Source organism: Vespa velutina, chromosome 1 (assembly GCF_912470025.1).
Source record: "Vespa velutina chromosome 1, iVesVel2.1, whole genome shotgun sequence".
Lineage (NCBI taxonomy): Eukaryota > Metazoa > Arthropoda > Insecta > Hymenoptera > Vespidae > Vespa > Vespa velutina.
Genome location: NC_062188.1, coordinates 20,606,834 through 20,631,706, shown reverse-complemented (window position 1 = coordinate 20,631,706; position 24,873 = coordinate 20,606,834). Strand labels below are relative to the sequence as shown.

Genomic DNA, 24,873 nt, shown 5'->3' with positions numbered 1-24,873 from the left:
GTTGACGGAAACGTCGATAGATGTCGACTCCTCATCATCTTGTTCGATCGATGGTCAGAGTAGGAAGAGACAGACTTGGGAGATCGTGAGAAAGGGCGTTGCGTACGAAGAAGTCTATTCTGGTTTAGCCTGCTCCTAGTCTATAAGAGAGAAATTTCTAGCCGCGATCTGACAGTTTATGGCGCCACAAGCGAGATAGGTTGAATTAGTCAGCCGCAAGCTGCGGTCTAGCAACGGTGTCTATCATTGCTATCCTCTCGTCTTGGCCAACGGGCCAAAAATGGCGGAGAGGATGAAGGCGACGGCCCCGACCTCCCGACCTGTTCCAATGAAACTCTTTGCCACTTGGGAAGTCGATCGTACGCCACCAAATTGTATACCAAGGTAATTAAATCAATCGTACGCTTTGCCGTTTTATTTCATCGGGTCGTGGAATACGTACGTGAAGTACGTACGTATGTACGTATGTACGTACGTACGTACGTACGTACGTACGTATATTTTGCCAAAGTCGCCGCGTCGTTGTGCGAATGCAAGGTGCTCTTTTCTTTTCTCACTCTTTCTCCCTCCCTCCCTCCCTCTTTTTTCTTTTCTACCGCGAACATGTATAAGTCGAATCATGTCGAAAAACAATAAGAAATTTTATTCGATTCGCTTTAACGTTTCTGCAAAGACCGCAGAAATATTCCAATAATTTATCTCAATAATTTCTACGATTATTTCATGACACCGTGCATTATAGCATTGCAAAGAGCATATAACAATGGGGAGATGGTAGGCATGTGTGGCACGCTCGGAAAGATGCTACTAGCTGTCATGTCAGATCCTCCGCGTGTATCCAAACGTCTCGATGCAATCATTCGATGAAATTTTCCTATTTTCCATGTGACGCGATTCGTTTTATCTGTTACACACGCACGCTCCCACGCACGTTTTGCTTCGATTAATATTTATTTAGAAATTTGTAAATGTTTCGTCATTTCGTTGGGTGCCGATTTGTCCGTGCGCGTGCGCGTGCGCGTGCGCGTGCGATTAGTAAGACTGCAAAATAATTTGATTCCGTTTCCTTTTTTTTTTATTTTTATATATACCATTAGGAATGGCGTTAGGAAATATACTATATTCTACAAAATTTTAATATACCCAAGTATGCAAACGAACGGTCTCATACTCTTTAGGAGGGTAATGGTCGAACTCTTTACTACTTTGGGTAGATGTACATGACATGTATATATTATTGGAGACCGGACGAGTAAAGTTATCACGAATCTAACACCAAGCAACTGTACATATATATAAAGGGGAGATGATATCTTGCACGCGTATGGCATATAGAAAACATTAAATCGTAGATACAATATTACTCCCGCGTTATCAACTTCTCCTCCTTTTCGTTCTTGAAGAAAATTCGTACTGTATCTTTCTACGATATATTTTGGACGGTAAACAATATGATATAGTTGAAGGGGAATAAACTTACAAAAAGATAATAAAATTCTTTCTTAGCGCCGTTTCGACCGTTCGTTCATTTTTATTTTTCTTACCAAACGCAAGAAGGAAGTAATATAATAATATACATACCTAGTATAACTCTATATGAGCATTGGCGTAATGCATAAATGTTTCTTTCGGCTGTGCGAATAACTTTTTGATCAATCTTTATGTGTAGATACGTTCGAACGAGTCGAAAGATACGTTCGTATGTTTTACGTATCTATATATTGGATATCGTATGTCTATATATATATATATATATATATATATATATATATATATATATATATATATAAGTATGTATATACCTCGATCTAGCTCATTCTGACACGCTTCGGCCCGAACTCTACTCCGGTCACTGGAACAGAAATCGATCTATTCTTCATTGGAATAGATATATAAAGAAAGGAAAAAAAAAGAAGAAGGCCAATATTATTCGTATAATTTGGAAAATACGCATTGATAGTGACAACGTATATGTACGAACATGTGTAACGTGGAAATGTGTCTATCTACGTATTCCGAGATTGTTGCCTTTCAACATGATACGACGTTTCGAGCTCTTTAAGTACTTTCTACCCTATGAGCATCGAGCTCACATTAAAAAGGGAACGTCACTTTCCACCTTTAAAAAGCACCAGTCGAGTGACTAACACATTTTTTCTCCTCACTTTTTTCACTTTTTATAATATACATATACATTTTCTCTCTCTCTCTCTCTCTCTCTCTCTCTCTCTCTCTCTCTCTCTCTCTCTCTCTCTCTCTCTCTCTCTCTCTCTCTCTACAGTCATAATGCAATGAGACGTAAACGACATAAGAAGACGACTCGTCTTGATTCTTCGGATGTATGCTATGTATATGATATTTTTCACTTACATACTTGTATAGGTACGTAAATACAAACGTACAGACGTACGTTGATTTACATACATAGATATAGGTATACCTATGAGGGTATACTAAGCAGTCTAAGCTGTATAAATTATGAGCAGAGGTCGGAAAAGAATAATTTGTCAACGGCAAACGGGTCCTTTTCTTTACCTTATCATACCTATATAGCTTTTTATTTCATCACGAGTAGTTGAGATATTTCTATTTAACGCAACTCTGTGTTTCTAATTTATCCATTACTGCGAATAACACTCGCGACATTTTGTACATTTATACGAGTCATTTGTACAACATTTGTCGAAACAACCTATACTCCTACTATGTGGACATACTTGGCTTAGACGCCACTTGTCGTTATAGTTTTGACTGTAGTTGTAGTTTCGAGTACATCTATAAGTATCGCATAAGTACGTCGTACGATATTAGCCTTCGAATCGGTATAAGCTTTCCGTGAATAAAAATAGACGCCATGTACGATGCCTAATGAACATAATCGCGATATATGTAATATTCTCAAGTATTTTCTTACAATTAATCGGACTAAATTTTATACATATATGAAATTAATAACGCGCGCGTACGTACTTAGGTATGTGAAAATATTTATCGTGCCATTGTCGCGAATCTGGTGTGAATCTCATTACACACACACACACACATGTATGTATATGTATATATGGATTACAGATTATGTTCCTTGACATTGACGCGTCTGGTTATACTTCGACCTTTGGGTTCCGATCTAACGTCCATCATAATCGCTGTAAAGATGCAAAGCTCCAAGAGAACGCTGCGTTCTAACGAAATGATCATACCAACCGGTGGTATGTTAGACACGGAGTTAGAATTACAATTTGCGCTCCAATATCCACACTTTCTCAAGCGAGATGGCAATAAGCTCTTAATATTATTGCAAAGAAGAAAACGTTATAAGAATCGTACGATGCTCGGATATAAAACTCTCGCCGAGGGAGTAATCAATATGGCTCAGGTAAGTTGATTAAACTATTATAATTACAAATTATTTACGTTGTATGTGATCATTGTGCGTAAATAAAAAGGAGTGAGCTTTCCTCTCGTTACTATTTTCAAATATCATTCGTAGGTGTTACAGAAGCAAATGGATCTCGAATTAGAATTGATATCCGACAAAGCGGAAAAATACGGTGGACATTCGGTCGCTTTGGCACGCGTTAGCGTCGTAGCACTGAGCTCTCAACCGGTCGATCATGACAAAAGACTTATCAATGACCCTAATGAGAGATTGTGTCAAGAATATAGCGACGAAGAAGAAGAATTCAGTTCGGAGGCTGAAGCGGAGGGTAGCGATAGCGAGCCAACCCTGGAGGTACATAGACGAAAAAGTCGGGGAAAGATTCCCGTCAATGCCAGAGTGCGTAAAACTTCTCTTCTCTTTCTTCGATCGAAATTTTCTCTCTCTCCCCCCCCCCCTCTCTCTCTCTCTCTCTCTCTCTCTCTCTCTCTCTCTTTATCTACATATTCATCCATCTTGAATTTTGAAAAACAACCGCAAGATTCTAAATTATGCTGTCTCGTGTATTTTACAGCAAAGAAATCTCAAGCAAAAGTTTATAGCCCTTTTGAAGAGGTTCAGAGTGTCCGAAGATTTGGATCACGATCAAGAAGAAATCGGACAAAAGCTTTCAGGTATATGAATACACGATGATAATGCTTCCTTCGGCCTTTATATTCGGCCGATCCTAAGCTGGGACCGAGATAAATCGAATCTGTATGTACTAGATTTCTACGTAATCGTATCGCGTTAATTACTATTCTCAGGCGGTGATATGGAGATCGAAGAGCTATTCGACGAACTCGAAGATTTATCGGACAGTGGTCCAGAATTGGATACCATGTCAGTCAGTAGTACACCAAAGCCTTCGCTACGGCCTTTTTTCAGTTCCAGTCGATCTCTTTTAACACCTCCACATTCAGGTAAGACTCTCGACGTCTTTAATTTTCTTTTTTTTCCTTTTCCTTTATCCCCTTTTCTTTCTATACTACGTCCCATTTTCCTCTTCCCTCCATCTCTCCCATTATCTTTTACTTAATTCCACTTTTAATTCTTTTAATTTCTCGTCAGCCAGTAGAGAACGCGTATTAGAAAAGAATCGTTACATTCTTGATATGTACTTTGGTTGTTGTCACAACATCGTGAAAAAGTATCTTTCATTGGCGCGTTTTAATATTATAAAATTCCAATATTCCAATATTGGCATACCTCTCTAATATCCAATACGGCTAAAACGGTAAGGATCATCAAGTGCTCTATCTAAAACCTATGTTATTTGTTAATGCTTCAAATTGCAAATTCCTTTTATTTTACGAAAAGCGCTTTTCTTGCGAATCATTCCATTTATCGAATATGCGAGTTAAGATAATAGTTTCCAATATGTAATCCTCGAAGACATTAACATTTCGTACGAGAAGTGACATTTTTCATTATAATTATCGACAAATATTCAATATAAAATTAATTGTCAAAGAAAATGCAACATTAAAGGAAATATATTTTTATAATGTTTGTGAACGTATTATTATCGATCAAGTTTTTATAAACAAAATCAAGATCATGAGCGTCTTACGGATATGAATTTGTTCTCTCTCAAGAAATATTCACATTTCATTTATTTTTCACAAACAATATATCTCTTTCTTTGTCTCCTAGCTTATACCGCTGCTTATACACTTGTTACAAAAATATCGAGAGTAGAAGCAGCCCAGTTTTATCTATTTTATATATTTCATGTTCGATTGAATTTTATATTCGATTCGGAGTTTCAAATGAGCGATGTAGAAAAAGTACAATATGCCGCCTATAGCTATATATACATACACATTACACGTAAATATCTATCGGAGAACGAATTTGTTGCTGCTTCTATTACATACTAGTATTAGCTTGATTTTTCAGGAGGTCTACAATTTATATTTTTATCATTTGCAAATCACTTGTTTTTCTTTTTTTTTTTTTCTTTTTTTTTTTTTTTTTTTTTCTTTCGATATAAAACTTGTCGCCGCATGATAATTTATTAAATACAAATCATTATAATACTACAGATCCTCTCACAGAAAAGATAGTTATTTTTTTTTTACATTCGTATTTTTGGAAGAAATTATTTGTTCAACGTTTCGCTTTAGTTTTTATTTTCACACATTGAATTATTACAGAAGATCAGATTGCACGCAAGTCATATAAACATCATCGTATAATATATGTACGTGTAGACGTTGGAGATTTCACTTGCGTACATCTACTTACGAGGATCCGAGAATGTATTTGATTTTGTGGACTTCCAAAATATAATATGTTGTACAAACTATGATATAAAATCGATCATCTATATCTGGATCTGGATTTTTTAACTAAGTCAAGATTTGGTCGGTTGGCTTTGCACTGTTGCATGTTACAATTCGGTAGTAGTAACAAGAGGGGAAGCTGACAACAACGCAATGAGTACCGTAAATCAGCACTACGTTGGAAGTCAACCAGCCAAAGAGAAACAGCACATTGGACATGTAACGTCAGGTATGTAACGTGAAAATTCGAAATAACAAATGCAATAATAATATGAGCGTTTGCAATTTTACGCGCGTGTAATGCGTATGCAGACGCATACATATTTTACTTTTCAAAAGAATAGCATGCGTGTATATAAATTCAGCATGAGGGAAAGAATCAATGTATCGTCGTTAATATCGAGTATGTAATAACTAATTGTGGAATGATTTGAATAAGCTTCAGGTAAATGATTACTTATTTGAAGACACATTTCTTTAAGTATTTCTTTTGTCTTTTCTTTTTCTTTCTCTTTTTGTTCCATGTCCAACGTATATAATTAAGGAAAAGATGTGAAAGAGTTGAAGTTGAAATACATAGGTCAAAATACTATATTGTAAGTTGGACAGGAAACTCTAGCGCTTGAGTGGCAAATATAAATATTACGATTTGGATTTGATAATTAGGTAGTTTATTGTTTTAAAATGACCTATTCAAATACTGACTATTAAATTCATTTATAATTATGTAAAACTCATTGAAAGATTGAAATTAAAAATTATAGCTTGTTTCTCTATAAATATCAAAATGTCAATGAATTTATTTTCTTCTCCATGATTTATTATCAACTGTATTAAGTAAAACTCTTAATTTCGAAAGTATAGTCTTTATAAATCGCTTATTATTTATTATATCAATTATTGTAATAGATATTATAATTTGACAATTATTCATGGAAATTTGTACGATAAACTACGTAAATATTATTTAAACATTATGTATGGCGTAAGAAGGATAAATGCTTGTGGCATTCTATTCTTCTGTAGTAATTTCGGTTTTATTATTAACATTTCTTTTGTCTGCTTTCTTTGATTAAAAGTGCTTTCTTTAATTAAACACTGAGACTTTAATATTGCGTCTCCTTTTTTCTTTCTCTCTTTACTTGCTCTAAATATAGATTTATCGTCTAAATATACAATTATTTTTTTTTTCTTTAACTAACAGGCTTGCTTGTGTTGTATTTAGTATCTTTTCTCTCTCTCTCTCTCTCTCTCTCTCCCCCCCCCCTCCTATACGTAGTTCTTACGTACATAATTCAATCGTGTCCATCGGTCCTCTATATCTGTCTACTTACGTACGTATGTATTTCTGATATTATCAATTCTTCTGTCTATTTCTATCAATCATTTAATTTGTGTTATACTACTTTTCAGTAATCGACCATGTTAACGTGACAATTTTCCTGTTAACAACATACATATTTTCTAGGCGATAATAATTAAGACGATCATTAGAATATGTATAAATTTTGTAATACGTGTATACACATATATGAGTATATGCAGAAGTAATCTTATTAAATAGATCCTGCTTAGAGAAAACGTTATTACTCTCTCAGGTACATCTCACGCCGTTACCGAATATTTACAAGATATTTTTCTCGATGATCGCAATGTAGTTTACGTAAATGGACTAAAAATATTTCACCTTCTTTCTCTTATCTATTATATAACATAATAAATTGTTAATAATCGATAATAATGACATTATGAGAATAGTAGAAAGTGACATGATTATGTTACAGAACGCGGCGTAGACAGGCAAAGTGACGATAGTTCGAGGAGGGCAGACAGCGATTCTCATCCTGAGAATTGGACCGATCACGAAGCTAATGACCCGCCAAGTATCGTTACCGGATCTCCGCCGAAATCAGAACAACCGAATAAAAACGAAAGTTCGGACAGAAGAAGTAGACTTTTCACTCGTGATCGTGGAACGCCTGGTAGTAGTAAATCGAAAAAGCACAGTCTAAGCGTCGATTTAAAACCGTCCGGTGATTCGAGTAGTTCCGAGGTACCTCGATATAGTTTGTAATATATAACATTATATTAGATCTCTAATGTCAATGACGACAAGACTTTTCTTTATTACAGCCGAGGAAGGCCCTAGTCGAACAATTGAGTCGTGTCTTGCCGGACGACAGTTTACCGGAGGCTGTGTCGTTGGTTTCCTTAGCAGACCCGGGCGGTGCCGTACTTGCCGCAAGACTTCAGGAAAGAAATCACAAAGTACTTACTACCGCTTCACCCGCTGACATACGTGCCACGTTCACGTGTCTGGTAACAAGGATACAAAAATTGTAATCAGAAATTTTACATGAGATATATTTCGTCGGCTATAATAATATATAGATGAAATAAATTTACATTATTATTGATTTTACAGTTGTAATAGTTCTGCCAAGCCGCCTTCGCCGGTGAAGGTCGTAATCGCTGGTGGAGATAGTTTTGTAAATGCAGTGCTACGACATTACGTAGAATTATTGAGCTTCAAGCCTCCCGATTGGCAAAATTATTTAAGGTTCTTGGTGGTACCTTTAGGCTCTAATACTTTGTCAAAATATCTATCCTCTGTGGATACCAAATACTCTGTCCTTTTTGGCGACGAATGGAAAGAATTACTCGAAAGAGAAGGCGGAGGTGCGAGCGAAGGTGCGGCAAGAGTATCTGAATATGTAGCTGCAACCAATTCCACTTTACCATTGCCAATTGCAGAGGCAATGGTGACATATAGGTAACATATAATCCTAAAGTATAACAGCTTCTCTTTCTAATTTAAAAAGAAAAGAAAATAAATAAATAATAAAAATGAAAAAGAAAAAAAGAACAAAAAAAAAAAAAAAAAAAAAAAAAAAAAAAACAAAAAGAAAACAAAACCAAGAGAACACTTTATATCGACGTTAATTGTACTCTTCTTATAGAGAAACCGATGACAGCAGTCAAATATTTATTCCATTTGTAAATGACGTTCGGGTTGGATGTCCTGACAGTAGTTCTTCCACGTCGGTCGATCTCGAGGAAAGCAATATTACAATGTCCGGTTCTCCACCGTCTCTCCCACCGCCAGGATTACCAATTCCGCCTCCTGGCAGATTGACCCCGCCTAGCAGTCCTAATGTAGGCCAGCCCGTCAGGGAAGGCTGGGAACCTGTGGAATTGCAATTGGATTATTGGAGCAAACAAACGCAAGGAGAAAAGGGCAAGAATACATTGAGACAAGCTTTCAGAGTATTACACGTGCAAAGACTTCCACCGTTAGGAGAAGCTCCAGGTCATCATCTCTCCATGAATTACACGACCAAAGAGAAGAAACAAAAGAGTAAGTGTATAACGTTGAGGACGTAGATCGTCATTTTTCTAAGTTAATAAAGTACTATATTAATAATTCGTAGTGTAGATCGCGGGTAGTTTTTCAATCTATACACATATCATCTTTAATATAATGCAATAGTATTTGCTGAGCACCAGCGTATATGGGATGTTATTGAACATTTTTGGGTACATGTTTTTTTTTTTCTTTCTTTTTCTTTTTTTTTCTTTTTTTTCTTTTTTTTTTTTTTTTTCTTTTTCCTTTTTCCAGTAATGAGATTAGGAAAGAAGAAAGAAAAGGAAAAGGAGAACGAACCAAAGAGTCAAACTGTAGACGGTGTTACGCGTTTGATATGTTCGGCAAAAACTCATAACATTCCATTGAGAGGTAAGATTTTTAACTTAAAAAAAGCTTCAACATTTTATCGTTGAATACATGACGTCGTCGCACGGTATTGCATTATTGATTTTTTTTCACTTCAGTGAGCATCGACGGTACCGAATGGTACAGTGTGAAATTTTTCCAACTATCGGCGCAGTGGCAAACGCACATCAAGACCTTCCCTCTAGCTCTGTTCGAGTACACCCCTCAGCAGCAAATTTTGAACCCTGTGTGAAGTCTCTCCCCTTTTTATCGTTAATTAAATTTCCTTCAATTCTTGTATTCAATATTCCATGCGGGGGTAACGTTGAGACTGTGCTTGATTATTAGAAATATGCAATATCAATATAACCAGCAAATTCCTGGAACTGCCCCATTATCATTAAAGAGATTAATTGTTATAATTTATCAATAGTTATCGCAGAACAATCTACAATCAGCAATTTATCGATTATATTCTTCTATTTCCTAATTGCATACATAATCATATATTATAATTTCTATTTCTATTTCTTCGCATAATATTAGCATACTACAGTATATTTATTACCGAATGCGAGATCAATTTTCGTTATAACGTTCATCGTAACATTGAAATTGATTCATAAATATGGGAAAGTGCAATTTTATTCTACAAAAATATGATTTGCTCATTGATTCTTTGACATATCACCGTATAGACTTTGTATGCAGCTAAGGAATCCAAAAGATGCATGTTGTTCTGATTTTATTGACTATAAGTTCATTATTGTCTAGCCAAATCTTTATTTCGACTATTTTATTTTTCTATAAGTCTCGCTTAAGTTGTACATACGTTTGTTTGATTATAAGATGGATGATAATGTTGCCGGATCTCTCAAAACTGATTTTTTACGATTATCTTTTATCCATATCATTAAATTTACGACAAATAACTATAGTATATAATAGATTTACATTTTCTCACTTACATCATAGATTTAGAAATTATATTTTCTTCTTCTGTTTTTTTTTTCCTTTTCTTCTTTTTTTTTTTTTTTCTTTTTTTCTTTTTTTCTTTTTTGTTGGGGCGGGGAGGGGGGCGCTTGGGGGAACCGACGATATGGATAAATAACACTTTTAATGCACAAATATATAAGAACCTATATATGTTATAATATTGAAAATAGATTTATTAAGTAAAGAAAATATGGGACAGTATGTAATATCAAGAGAAACGAGATATTACTTTGAAAAATATTGTCAATGTAAACAAATTTTGAAAGAAGTGTGATATTAATAGACACGTTCCATTTAAACAATTAAGTTTTCTACTAAATATTAGACAATTTCAAACTCTTGACTTCCACTGCAATAATAATGGAAAAATTCTATGTTCATACATTGTGCCATATAATATGTTTGTGTCAAACATTATATACGTATCCTACTTTAATTAACAATTATTTATTCCTTTGAAGACGAACTGACTGATATTTGCATTAATTTCATTACAATTTTAATAATTTTTTATGTTTACTTCTTTTCCAAGATACGTTTTATATCCTATTTTGTAAGCTTCTGATCCAAAACATACTCTATTTTCGGATATTTTTATTTAAAAATATGTCATTGATATAAGAAAAGTTCCATTACAATAATAGTAGTAATTGTATCAATATTGCTATTACGATTACTACTGCCCCCATCACTACCATTGCTGCTGCTGCTGCTGCTGCTGCTGCTACTGCTACTGCCATTGCCGTTGCTGCTGTTGCTGCTGCTGCTGCCGTTGCTGCCGCCGTTGCTGCTGCTGCTGCTGCTGCTACCACTACCACTATTCTACTACTGCTACTACTCTACTACTACTGCTGCTGCTAGTACTCTACCACTACTAGAAATATTATTATTATTATTATTATTATTATTATTATTATTATTATTATTATTATCATCATCATCATCATCATCATCATCATCATCATCATCATCATCATCATCATCATCATCATCATCATCATCATCATCATCATTATTATTATTATTATTATTATTATTATTATTATTGTTGTTGTTGTTGTTGTTGTTGTTGTTGTTGTTGTTGTTGTTGTTTGTTGTTGATGTAGTTATTATTATTATTATGATCACCATCTTTAAAATACTATATATTGATACAAGTACGGATTTTAGTTTGGCCAAATGTAAAAAATTTCTCTTTTCTGTATTTCTGTCGTTTATTAATGATATTTGCATAAAATTTTCTTGTACAATTTTATACTTATTTAGGAGGCACATTGTAAATATTCAACAGTATGGATATTTCTTTAAATAATGTAAATGTTATCTTTGACAGAGATAACATATATGTACATACATAACAATTATGTATTTTTCAAGTTTTTTCTTTCTTGATAAAACGATAAAAGGTAAAAACGATAATGTTTTACTGTTCGCGCAACATATGTGTTACTTTGACTGCCTAAAGCCAAATTAATGGAATACCTATCTGATTTGTAAAAAAGATTCTACCTACATGTTATTTTATAACAAGTACGACGATAGCAAGAACGATGATGATTATTACGTCTTGCCAAAGTAAAAAATAGTTAATGTTTTAACATGCTCTCACATCATTTGCTAGTATCTACAATTAGTTATTAATAAGTATACGTATAAATGTGTGTTTATAAATATTAATGGTGTGATTAGACGAAAAGTATTTTTTTGAATTTTTAGAAATAATAGTACTACTAAAGTTAAAATCATGGAGGTCAATGCCGAATAATATGTGTTCATTCCGATTGATAGATCAAAATTTATAAAAATTGACATAAGCGTATATCTATCATTTTATAAGATATTTGTTATCATAAAACTGTTTGATAAAATTTGCTTTAACACATAACTTAAACAATCACATAACTTTGAATTGTTTACCTACATTTTTCAAATATGCTAAAATATTCCAAGTGTATAATCTTATTGTGCATCTATGTCATATATCCTTCAATTTTAATCATAGAAAACAGTTATTTTGTTACACCTATTCGTTTCTTTAAAAGCTCGCACGAAAGATGTTTTAATTTGATAGTTGATAAAATGTTTTATTTGAAGATATTATATGAATGTGCACATTTATGAATAAGAAAACGCCAAATAACCATATAAAATATGTATGCCTCGTCTATTTAAAATGACAAGTATTTACATACTCGTACATCTTTGTCTACAAGCTGAATATTTATAATGCATAGTATAGATCCGTAGTATTCGATTGAATTAAAAGACAGAGATTCTTAGTATTTAATAAAAAATATATACTCCTTTTTTACATTTTTTTCCCTTCAAAAAAATATTATTAAGTGAACGATTGTACTCTTAATGTTTTCTTTTTCTTCCTGTTTTTTTTTTTTTTTTTTTTTTTTTTTTTTTATAGCCATCTTGTATTAATAATTAATGACTTTAATATAAAACCTAAGCCTAACAGGAATTACACACACACATATATGATATTTATTGTTAATTAATAAACAATGATAAAATCTGCATTATAAGCCCACGATCTGACGATATGTAAATAAGTAAACAAGTAGCTTGACAAACATAATTCAATGTTTTTAATTCTAGTCAATCTTATGTTACGTACATCATTCTTTCATATAAAAATAAAGGGTATTCGAATCAGCATAGTTTAGAAAAATCTTACAATTAAATGAACTTCTATTATTTAACTTAATATTTCTTTAGATCGTAACGCTTACATAATACATTAATTAATATTTATCTTTAGTATTGATTGTTATTTATTAGGAAGAATTGAGAGACTTAAGTTTCAAGCTTATAGGAAAGTGATTAATATATTTAAAAAATATTTTGTACAGTAAAGGAGTATAAAAAATATGTGGTACGGATAAAATAAGATGTCTTCATTGCATTTACAATGAGATGTCTACATGTATGATGTAAGTACATATATATAAATATAACGTCACGTTCTCAATCCTATAAAAATCATAATATACACTCGTTTTTATAATGCAACATTTATTTCTATAATCAAAGCCGTTGTAGAGTTTTCTTTTTTCTCATTATCTATATTGTAATTTATTAGTTTTGATGTCTCAATCATTTAATTGCACATGATCGATTGTACAATTATGAAAGCATTACTATATTGTTTTTTACCTATTTAGGTAAAAAATGTATTGTATCATCATCATCATCATCATCATCAGGAGCAGCAGCAGCAGCAGCAGCAGCAGCAGCAGCAGCAACAGCAGTATCGTCGTCATTACGATTATCGTCATCATCGCTATCATATTAAATAGATATTATAATAAAAGCACACACGTGTCAAAGAATACGCGTGTCATACATACAGCTTTTAACAATGAACATTCCCCGAATTCTTCAGATAAAAGTAGAGGGTATAGGATGTTATGATAAACTTAGTAAAATTAATAATATCACATCTCTGTTTAAGTTGTCTATATTTTTATTAATAGAGTTGTAAATTTTTTGTAGCAATCAAAGACAAACAACAACAAGGACAATTTATAATTTGTCTTATCGATCGTTGTTCTAAGAAAAAATGGAATAAAAGTGTATAGCGTATTATTAAATGTAATGTTCAAATCCAGGATATTATTAGTAATCAGTAGAATAAAAAGATGTGTGTCCTGCTCTGCTTGTGGATTCGCCATATGCAATATATATTACTACTTAAATATTTATTAATTTTATAGTATTTACGAGAGAGAGAGAGAGAGAGAGAGGGAGAGAGAGAGAGAGAGAGAGAGAGAGAGAGAGAGAGAGAGAGAGACAAGTTCGCAACATTCAAAATAATTACTTTAATAACGAATGCAAAGTTTTGTACAGTTGAAAATAATAAGAAATTTGCTCGTAATGAATTTATCAAGTAGGAAAGAACGATGTCTATATGTATAGCTCAAGAGATACCAACTGGAACCGTCATAGCTCATCGCTAGTTTAAGATGTATTTATTAAAGATTAAAAAATGGCACGAAAACCTTGTAATTACATATACGTTTACGAATAAATAAAATGAAGAAAATGAAAATGTGTTAAGAGACAAATAAAAATATTCCATTGATGGTTCAAGAAGTTTGACGTATATAACGTAATTTTTAACGCAAAAAGTAATTTCAATTTACCCGATAATCACAGCACCATACGATATTACATATACGATAAATATAACGACAAATTTATAAATATACATTTACATATAGCCATGATCAATGCATTTTAAATTTATCGTTTTGTAATGGTTTACTTTTAATAATGTTCGAAATTCTGAAAATGCAGACGTTCGTATTCAATGGCGATTATTGAAGGTCCTGGTGTCAGTTCCCAAGCGGAAACTTAACTTCCTCCAGGAAGAAGCAACCTCCATATGACTTGATCGGTATTACTGCGATCTAACGAAATCTAAATCTAGTTTATAGAACGCATGGCGAATGGCTCCAAATTTTAATGCATTTCTGTGACATGCGCTATGAGCGAAAAGTGGCCAACGTCCTTAATAAAATAAATTTTTATTATTTGTTCAAACTTTATTTCTCATTGTCAAAATTGCTGAGATTTGATATAGATTCAAGATGATTTCAAGATCTTTTACAATTCGTTTCAATAAATATCTGACAACGCGTACTTGTATCGTAAAATTGAAATATATAGCAAAAGACGCATAAATACGATGCGTCTATCATATATAAAAGCGGAATCTGTATATAAATAATGGATAGAGGAGGGGAAAGGCGCGCGAGCGCGCGCGCGCGCGCGCCAGAGAGAGAGAGAAAGGGAGAAACGTTAGACCTTTTAAGATGACCTCTCGTGCAAACTTTATAATCTTGACGAAAAGTTGCATTATATTAATCAAAAGTATGTATAATCAAAAGTACGCGCGAGGAGTCAGATAAATGGACCGTTAAATCTGCTAGCGTTTTCATTGTAAAAAGTAAAAATCATTGATCTCCCGTGATTTGTTTCGATCTCGAAATATTACTTAAAGAAACGTTTAAAAGTATAAATTTATCGTATAGACAAATTATCTCATTATCTTTCTTTTTCTTTTTTTATAAGATAATTCTCTTGTAAAAAATTCTCTGAATATACTCGAGGAATTGAAACATTTCGATTAATGCTCCTTTCGCGTATTTTATCATTTAATTCTTGCATCAATGTTACGCACAATGATGCTGCAACGGTCGATACAATTCTAATTCTAGCCTTGCTAATGTGATATAACGTCGATAAGAAATAATCGTACTGGACGTATGTATGATCTTTCTTCGTATAATATATATTATCGAGGTCGGGGCTAAATTCGGCCAGATGTAAATAGTCGTGTATATAAGCGAGCACTATTACAGAGTTGAGATATATGAAAGGGATATTATATATAAGTAAAAACGTAATAATCGGTATATCTCTACCGGTATATAATTCAACGGCCTTGATGAAAAAAAAGACTCGTTGTATTATATTTCATTGGGATAAATATTCAATATTTATGTTTCCGAGAGTGTATATAAAAATTCCATTATCATAAAACCTAACTGAGATTATATCGTTTTTAATTCCTTTAATGGTTTATAAAAATCTACCTGTGTTTTCACTTATTATTGATAATAATGAATGCAAATGCACGCGCGCGCGCGTGTGTGTGTGTGTGTGTGTGTGTGAGTGAGAGAGAGAATATCTCATTTTGAAGATAGTCAGAGTTGATAAATAAATCAAATGCAATGCATAAGTAGATACGATAAATCTCCGATTAATATATAAAAATGCAACAAGAAAAGAAGATTTTTTAACGAAAAACACACTACGATTTTCCTTTTTTGAACCTTTGTCTAGCTAAAGCTTTACTATATTTTGGATGTCTTTCTTTTTCACTTTCCTTATCGGCTTCGACATTCTCAAACTCGTCCTTGTTGCTTTCGGGATAAAGATCTATCGGTGGTTCTAGCAATGATTTCCTTTGACATTTTACGAAATAACGAAATCCTTTTGCAATACAGAATCCTAGCATTGCGATCGAAATCGTCAGTAAGGCCATTAATAATGGGTGCTATAATTCATAGGGAAAAAGAAAAAAGAAGTTGCATTCTCTTTTGCATTCCTTATATGACATAGAACTTGAACTTTTCTCGTTACATACCCAGAATACTTTTTATCTTACCGTCAATGTGGGCTTGTTTGTAAATACATAATCTGCTATAACGACTATTACACCAAGAATGATACCGACTCCAGCGCCGAGCCATGGGATTTGCTGATCGGCTGCAACGTAATGTGATATAATTAATGAAACTGTTAAAGGCCGATTGCGTTATCGGATGCTTTACCTCTTCTATCCTTCATCAGCATTCCAGATGCTTTATTAATTGCTTTCAAAATTCCAGGCTCGTTTGGTTGCAACGACAATGCTTTATTATAAGATTGCAGAGCTTCGCTAAAACGGAAAGTTTGCGATTCTACTTCGGCTTTCCTAAAATAACCCTAAAACAAAACTCATATTGTTCCGCCTTAAGGAATAAATGTATAAATCCATTTAACATATATTTCCATTTACTTTCGTCCAGTCAGGTTTCAATTGTATAGTCATCAGAGCGTCTTCCATCGCAAAGTGATATTGTTGCATCTTTAAAAAGACAAAGGAACGGTTGCTGTAGAGAGAATAATTTTGTGGATCTAATTTGATAGCATGAGTATAATGAAACATAGCCTCTTCATATTTCTGTTCCTTAACACAGGCATTTCCTAGTTCCTTCAGATTTTGTACCTGAAAGTTAGGAAAGTTGATTTTTGATAATCCATCGACAAAAGCTTGCTTTTAATACAATGGAAATTAAAAATAATTTGGATTCGATGACGTTAAAATTCTTTTCGTGAAATATATATATATATATGCATATACATATACAAAAATTTATATATATATATATATATATATATATATATAAAAGGAAAAACGTAGAGCAGGTTATAAAAATAAAATGTCCTGGAACTCACCTCGGCCTCTCGAGAATTTGACATTTTTTACGTACACTCGGACGAAACTTAACCTCGAGATTACGAATTCTCTCATGAGATCGGGACTATCGTACGTTATATCATTGTCTTTTAAAATATTATAATATAATGGTTATTGAAAGTTCATAAAAAATAATCAACACAAGAGCAGACGAGATGGTCGTTTCGTTGCGTCTACTTACCGGTGCGGTCATGCGCACGACGAGTCTGCTGCGCCACTCTACTACCCGTTATCGCGATATCGAATCTATCGCATTACCGTGTGCCATTGCGTCTCTTCCTCTCTCTTCCCCCACCAATCAATTCGTCTGCTCATTCACGTCGAGGGCACGGCACGCATGCGCGCATTCTACCATATAATAATTACCATGCGCGGCGCACTGTTGCACGGCCGTTCATACTTGAGTAAGTGAGTACTTCCAACTTGTATGCGTCACTAATATATTTTCCATATAACTTCACTTTTTCTTGTACGTTTATAAGCGGTTCATACCCGTGAAAGAAAAGGGGAAAAAAAAAAAAAAAAAAAAGAAAAAACGAAGAAATTCTTCCCCTTCTTCCTTAATTCTAAAATATAAAGGAAAGGATAAAGAAATAAAAACGAGCATAGCGTATTGACGACAATAACGATAAGTGTAAGGTGAATTGCTACGATAATGGTTTCGATCGTGTCATTAAAAGAAAAAAGAAAACGATCGATTTAGGATAACGGGTTGTACGATGAAGACGGTATCCACATATTTTCGTTCATCATTTTAATGATATTCTCCATTTCATACAAATTAAGTGGGGAGAGTTATAATACAAACTTAAAATATATACATACACATCGATATCTCGTGAAACTTTTTCAAATACGTAGCTACGCAACTCATTCGTTAATCCGTAATCTATAGATTTTCCTTTCGTAGCGCGCATCAACATTTCTTGCTAATATATTTTCTTTTTTATTCCCTCTGAACCTACATTGTGTTTTGTGTATTACTGTGCAACGAAACTGGCAAGTCTCTCGAATAATCTACATTATTTTAACTCATTGTCGGCTACCCGTGTTCGGCGGGAGAGTACCGAACGCGCACGCGCGCGCCGCGTTCCTGTACTTTTGGATGGAACTTTACGGAATAGGCGACGAAGAACCGACGGTACGAATCCTACGAGATTCGTTCCGCGTTCGTCTTCCACGGTAAAAAATAAAAAGGAGATTGAAACGGTGATTGCGACAGTTTTGGAGAAAAACGAGAGAATGACGGACGACAAGAAATAAAGTATCGAGCACTCCTTCCAAAAATACGACGCGCCTGGAGATACGACGGATGGACTATTTGTATTTTTTTTTTTTTTCCTTTTTTTTTCTTTTTTATTATTATTATAATTTAAATTTATTTCTTTCGTTTTTTCCTTTCTTCCGAGCTTTCTTCCGAGTAACAAAGGACAGAAATTCTTATTTTCTCAGGCGCGTCGATGCAATTATTGCCCACCTTGGGACGGAAATCATCTGGGACGATATGTGGTACTATCGATATTCGAATAGGTCGCCGCTGATCGTCCACCATTTTAACGCTTTTTTCCCTTCGCCTCTTTTGACAAAAAAAAAAAAAAAAAAAAAAAAAAAAAAAAAAAAAAAAAAAAAAAAAAAAAATGAATTCGATTCGAGAACGTCGTGCTTGGTGTAGATTAAAGTAGTATACGCCTAATTCTTCCTTTATTTATTTCTGTATTTTATATGCACTAACCACATTCAGCAGCGTAACTCGTTATCATAAACTTAAACGTGAATTCCCTCGCTCGATCTATCCTTAAAATACACTTTATTTTATACTATACTCCTCCGTAAGCACATCGTCAACGTAACAATCATTGGTCGTATTCGACTCATCGTAACCGCAGCACGTTTCTGATTTCTCTCCTCCTCCTCCTCCTCCTCCTCCTCTCTTATCTTCTCCTTTTTTCTTGCGATTTTTCATTCGATACTCTCACGTAACATGCACGATTCCCGAATAAAATAAAAGCACGCGATAAGTTCAAACGCGAGGCACCGACCGAAGAAAGAACGGAAAAAGATGAGAAGCCGAGACAATATCGACCACGTTGATCTAGGCATATGTTGTATCTTCTTTTCTCTCCTTCGTAGGCACGTATTCGCTCGACTTTTCTCGACGACTTGTAATAGATCGTTTGCAAACTCCATTCTCTCTCTCTCTCTCTCTCTCTCTCTCTCTCTCTCTCTCTCTCCACATATTATACATATATAAATATATATAAATATATATATATATATATATATATATGTATATATATATGTATATATGTATAGAAAGAAAATCTGCGTAAAATAGATGAAATGAAAATCATGCTTATACGCCAAAAGCATCAGTTTTTTCACCTTCCCTACGTTCTACGGAAGAAGAGTAAGAAAGAGTAAGAAAGAGCAAGAGAGAAATATAGAGGAAAACGATAGAAAACCAAGAAACGTAAGTTCACTCTACACGGCGAACTTTTCCGCTCTTTCCCGAAGACATTTCTAACGAGTCGAAAACGTTCGACTCAATTTAGCCAACAATATAATTCCACTTTATCCGTGTCTCTTTTATTTTGTATACTTGTAATTAGTGAATATAATATATATATATATATATATATATATATATATATATATATATATATATACACACACACACATACATATATATATGTATACATTCACTGTAAATATATAGGTAAATATACAACTATATAATGAATATACGAGCCTTTGTCGAGGTGAGCAATAAAAGAATCGCCGGTACATCGTTTATATATTTATACAGGGTAACGTCAAAAATACTTGAATCGCCGTCGCCAGCCGTAGAAAAATAAAAAGGAAAGAAAACAAAAAGAAAGAATAGAGAAAAGAAAGGAAAGGCGTGAAAAGTTTTGTTCTCTTTCGTCCAACGTTCGTCGCGACAGAAATAGAATAGAAATTCTACGATAGTCTTTTATATCGTTATCTGTGAGTTCCATTCAACCCGAGAGCACCCATCATGTCAAAGGCCTTAGCTAAAAGATCGATGTAGATGATCACCGATTTTCGTGACATCGTGTCACTGGCGAAATATTCTTTTCGTATTTTTCTATTGCGAATAGAAATGCAACCGATTGAATCATAATCCATGCGAAGAGTCTCAAAGTTATTTACTTTTCACTTATTATTTTCACCTACACAAAGTATGTATCTAATATGTACATACGTGTGTAAATACATACGTAGATAGAGAGAGATTATGTGAAAGAGATATCGTACGAGGATAAGCCACGAGGATAAGAATTCTATTGGATCAAAGAGACGACATCATTTTTTGATCATGGTGAAATATCTCATGTTATTAAGAAATGTGAATAATAAATAACGTAGTAACACACAAAACGCAAGCATTTTTACACGCACCTTATAATCGTTTTAAACCGATTGCTGCTATATTTAACGAGTTTCTTGCTCTCTAGTTGATCCCTATATCAATCCTAAATACACGAAAATCCTTTCATCAATTTTCAACGCTCTAATTATTCCAGAGTTATACGATGATAATGGAGGATTAGCAAAATCAAACCTGACTTTTCCTTCATTATCATCTTAACGTCATTATGCGTCACATTGCTGCATTCTTTTCCCAAGCCATTTTCAACGCTATCTTTATTAGTTAGTTGTTTAATAACCTACATTCAAATAACAATTATGATATATGTACGTAATAATAATAGCTGCCGCGTCGATTCTCTTTTATTTTCTCTTCGTTTACTCTCTCTCTCTCTCTCTCTCTCTCGCGCACGAACACACACACACACACACGCGCGCGAGCACACTATAGACTCTACTCTTTGCCGTTACGCAGTCTAGACCAGGCTTTAGCGACTAAATCCCCAGAAATGTCTACATTCGTAAGAATATATGAGCTCGCAAGCACCTGATCACGGCCATTACGAAAACACGAGGGATTCACGGAGGACTCATTTGGTCGGCTGATTTTTCATCTTTCGTCGAGCAAATCGCAAGAGACTGGTCGACAGTGCGTAATGGCTCTTGATGTTTCGACGTTGCGACATCGATCATCGCTCTACCGGCTGAAATGCGTGATACATTTTGTAGAGTATAAAACAAGAAAAACTTTATTCGTTATTAGAAATCTTGATTAATCTTCCGACTACGATGATCGAAGAACGCGCGGGGAATCCTTTTCTCTTCCTTCTTTGCTTTCTCTTCTACCAGTGATTATTTTGAGAGAAGAGTTTCGAATTTAGCACGTTCAATCATCCCTAATGATATCAACATATAAAGGCAATATTCTTGCGCGATCTCGCAAAAAATTATTCAAGTAATGGAGAGAAAGAGATAACAATATTGTTTTAAAATTTCCTTCTCTTTTTCTATTCTATCGCTCTTTCTCTCCTACCCAATTTCATTTCTTCATCTATAACGTTCCATCACATTCATACTCGATCTCAAACGAAATTAACGAAATGTACACGGGTGATTTTTATGTATAACAAAATCTCTAGCATCACAGTCAAAAAGTATAGTACTACGCGCAATATAAAAACGGACATGCATGTCTCTCTCTCTCTCTCTCTCTCTCTCTCTCTCTCACTCTCTATATATCTCTCTCTCTCACTCTCTCATATCCCATTTCTAGAAAAAGTAAAACCCGTCAGCGGAACGAGTACGCCTGTCGTTTGAGAAAAGAAGATACGGAAGATTATATTCACTACTACTACACTACTGCTACTGCTATTCCAACTGCTACTACTACATCTACTGCTACTGCACTATTACTGCTACTACTATTGCTAATAGTAATAATAATAATAATAAAAATGATAATAATAATAATAATAATAATAATAGAGGGAACCCTCAATTAGACGTCCCGTACTTGATTTAAAGTACTAAAGTTTTCCATTTATTTTTCTAGTTTCCATCGTCGTCCATCTTTTGCTAGCAATTCTTTTTATTGTTAAATTCAAAAAGGTTGAACGTTTCGTTTGATTTTTACTCCAAATGTTTGATACATACATAGATCAACGTTCAACATCGTGTGCGTATTGGACGAAAGATAAACATATATATAAAGATATAAAATGAAAGGAGAGGGATGTAGAATCAAACGATATTAATAGGATTTGAAATAAGAAAAAGCGATAATTTAGATGATTAAATCGATGAAATTAAAAGAGAGAGAGAGAGAGAGAGAGAGAGAGAGAGAGAGAGAGAGAGAATAAAGGCAGAACAATATGCAGCGAGAGGAGAAAGAAGAAACGTGGGTAAAATAACGAAAAAAGGACAAATATTGACAATGCCTATCTATAAAACTAACGATACTTGATTTAAAATCTACGCGATATTTATTCTTTTTATACAAAGTCCTTTTGTAAGACACGATAACGCAACTCTTTTAAAAATTCATTTAGACAATACGTTCATTTTTTATTTTCGATTATCATACGGCACTTGTGCCGTCGAGGAAAGAGGCTCGAGCTTTTTTCATTTATTTTTTATTTCTAATCATCGCTTCAACCACGCCAATCCGACGTAGAAATGTCATTTCATTCGAACTTCCTTCCTCGTTTACAACCTTTGTTGATGCGTCATTAACTTTCGCGTATGAAATAATGCACGTGAGATGTATGTGTATACGTATGTATATATAATATCTATAGTCATTTATTCACGCTTCATTACAATTGGCACTTGGATTTTTTCACCTTTCAATGGGTAAATTACGTAAATGTATATGCGTCTTGATAGGAAATGGTGGAAAAGAAAGAGAGAAAGAGAAAAAGCGAGCGAGCGAGCGAGCGAGCGAGCGAGAGAGAGAGAGAGAGAGAGAGAGAGAGAGAGAGAGAGAGAGAAAGAGGTGGAAGAGAGAGAGAGAGAGGGAGAGAGACGCCAATAGGATTTGTATATTTTCTCATCGATGTTACTTTCGTTTATATTAAGTCTATGCGATTACGATCACTCAACGATACTTCAACGTTGATAACGAGACACTATTCAGGCAGTATTTAGCGTATCGTAATATTGTATTGTTTTCTTTTACTTTTTCTCTTTTTTCTTTTTCCTTTTTTTATATTATAAGACACTTTATACACACTCTGCGAGAAAAACTAAAACGCGAATTTGCAAATCATCTTCGTTTCTTTCTTTTGTTTTTCATTATAGCGACGAATATTTTGGTATTTTGATTTCGACGCAAATTTAAAATACAAACGTTTGTGGAAACATTGAGATTGTTTCCGAGGATAAAACAAAAGCAGAAAATTCGGGAGTTAAATCCTCTTAAACGATGTCAGATCGTTTTCGGTCAAGATTTTGATTTGAGTTTATTAACAATCGATTAAAATAAGTGCTACGTATTTGTTCTCTCTTTTTGTTTCTCACGTATGTAGTTTTAACTTTTGAATATATACGAGAGAGAGAGAGAGAGAGAGAGAGAGAGAGAGAGAGAGAGAGAGAGAGAGGGGGGGAGAGAAAGATAAGGGATAAGATTTTCAAATAAGGAAAAATCAATTGCGATTGGTTAAATTTATAATTGGATGAAAATATTTCAATCTTATAATACGTTTTGATTCGTTTCGAAGGCATAAGTTTCTTTTGGCGAAATAATCGTCGAACAAACATGAAACGACGAATATTCGCAATTGCACATATATACTGTATTGTTCAATCGAAAAATATGAAAGATCGATAGAACTCATCAGGATAAGAGAAAATAATATCCAAAGGGAACGTAAAGTAATAAACATCTCCAAGAAAGAAACAGTGCATCGTTTTTTGTCAACGTTAAATAAATTTCCAAAAGCAATTCCATCTTCATAATAACAAAAAGACAAAATTTCAAGAAACAATATTTCTCTTACATCTAATGATTTTTCGATAAAGTTATAGCATGGTATTAGTAAAAAGAATTCCTTAATCTGTCCATTGGTCGTGCATTTTTTCCTTTCATAAATAGCGCATACAAAATTTGTATTATTTTCTATTTTACCGAATGCTTCTCTAAGATGATCTGCCCTTTGGCACTGTTTTTCTCTTTCATAGATTATAAATTAATATTATTCGTCTCTGATAATTCGCATACAACGTAACATACATACGTAGATATACGCACCCACGTATATATACGCGTGTATGTATATGTTGTACGGAAGAAGAGAAAGAAGAAGAGAAAGGAGGGAGGAAGAGAGAGAGAGAGAGAGAGAGAGAGAGAGAGAAAGAGAGAGAGAATATTATCTTATTTATATGTATGTATGTATGTATGTATATCACTATCAACGAAATTATCTTCAAAGAATAAAAGTATTAATTACAATAATATTTACAAAGAATCATTGAATGGTACAACTTGGTAACTACAAAATCTTGCTCGTTGATTCGCATAGATCTCATG

General features: G+C 33.8%; 3 protein-coding genes across 13 annotated transcripts in view; 1 reads left to right on the top strand and 2 right to left on the bottom strand.

Annotated features, from left to right (window-relative positions):
* The first annotated feature begins 66 nt into the window (after positions 1-66).
* LOC124949959 (phosphofurin acidic cluster sorting protein 2) lies at positions 67-11,073 on the top strand. Of its 4 annotated transcripts, none has more exons than XM_047495914.1 (12): positions 67-384; positions 3,073-3,376; positions 3,491-3,733; positions 3,954-4,053; positions 4,186-4,341; positions 5,828-5,935; positions 7,491-7,759; positions 7,840-8,045; positions 8,132-8,479; positions 8,667-9,064; positions 9,326-9,442; positions 9,538-11,073. In XM_047495914.1, exons 1-12 carry the CDS (start codon positions 281-283, stop codon positions 9,669-9,671), a joined length of 2,487 nt encoding a protein of 828 aa, XP_047351870.1. In that variant the 5' UTR covers positions 67-280; the 3' UTR covers positions 9,672-11,073. The 4 variants fall into 4 exon arrangements, with proteins under 4 accessions (XP_047351870.1, XP_047351861.1, XP_047351879.1 ...); XM_047495905.1 differs by having other exon boundaries at positions 68-384; positions 3,491-3,778; XM_047495923.1 differs by lacking the exon at positions 5,828-5,935 and having other exon boundaries at positions 68-384; positions 3,491-3,778.
* Positions 11,074-13,869: 2,796 nt separating this feature from the next.
* Positions 13,870-17,985, bottom strand: LOC124950022 (hsp70-Hsp90 organizing protein 3-like). Of its 2 annotated transcripts, XM_047496076.1 has the most exons (6): positions 17,635-17,982; positions 17,432-17,539; positions 16,992-17,201; positions 16,765-16,918; positions 16,599-16,699; positions 13,870-16,487 (listed from the first exon to the last, which is right to left on the bottom strand). In XM_047496076.1, the coding sequence occupies exons 2-6, from the start codon at positions 17,453-17,455 to the stop codon at positions 16,242-16,244; spliced, it is 735 nt and encodes a 244-aa protein (XP_047352032.1). In that variant the 5' UTR covers positions 17,456-17,539; positions 17,635-17,982; the 3' UTR covers positions 13,870-16,241. The 2 variants fall into 2 exon arrangements, with proteins under 2 accessions (XP_047352032.1, XP_047352042.1); XM_047496086.1 differs by lacking the exon at positions 17,432-17,539 and having other exon boundaries at positions 17,635-17,985.
* A 207-nt stretch (positions 17,986-18,192) lies between these two features.
* LOC124949931 (RNA polymerase II elongation factor Ell-like) overlaps positions 18,193-24,873 on the bottom strand; it is a 53,323-nt gene continuing 46,642 nt past the window's right edge. For all 7 annotated transcript variants that reach the window (XM_047495883.1, XM_047495848.1, XM_047495860.1 and 4 more), the window contains one exon: positions 18,193-24,873. This exon is cut by the window's right edge. The gene's annotated coding sequence lies outside the window, so the exon portion shown is untranslated.

Coding starts and splice junctions, on each gene's coding strand:
- LOC124950022 (XM_047496076.1), bottom strand. CDS start 17,455: ATGTCAAATTCTCGAGAGGCCGAG. Junction 16,919..16,991: donor TGAAACCTGACTGGACGAAA/GTAAATGGAAAT, acceptor GTTTTGTTTTAG/GGTTATTTTAGGAAAGCCGA. Junction 16,700..16,764: donor GCTGATGAAGGATAGAAGAG/GTAAAGCATCCG, acceptor ATTACGTTGCAG/CCGATCAGCAAATCCCATGG.
- LOC124949959 (XM_047495905.1), top strand. CDS start 281: ATGGCGGAGAGGATGAAGGCGACGGCCCCGACCTCCCGACCTGTTCCA. Junction 5,936..7,490: donor CATTGGACATGTAACGTCAG/GTATGTAACGTG, acceptor ATTATGTTACAG/AACGCGGCGTAGACAGGCAA. Junction 9,065..9,325: donor CAAAGAGAAGAAACAAAAGA/GTAAGTGTATAA, acceptor TCCTTTTTCCAG/TAATGAGATTAGGAAAGAAG.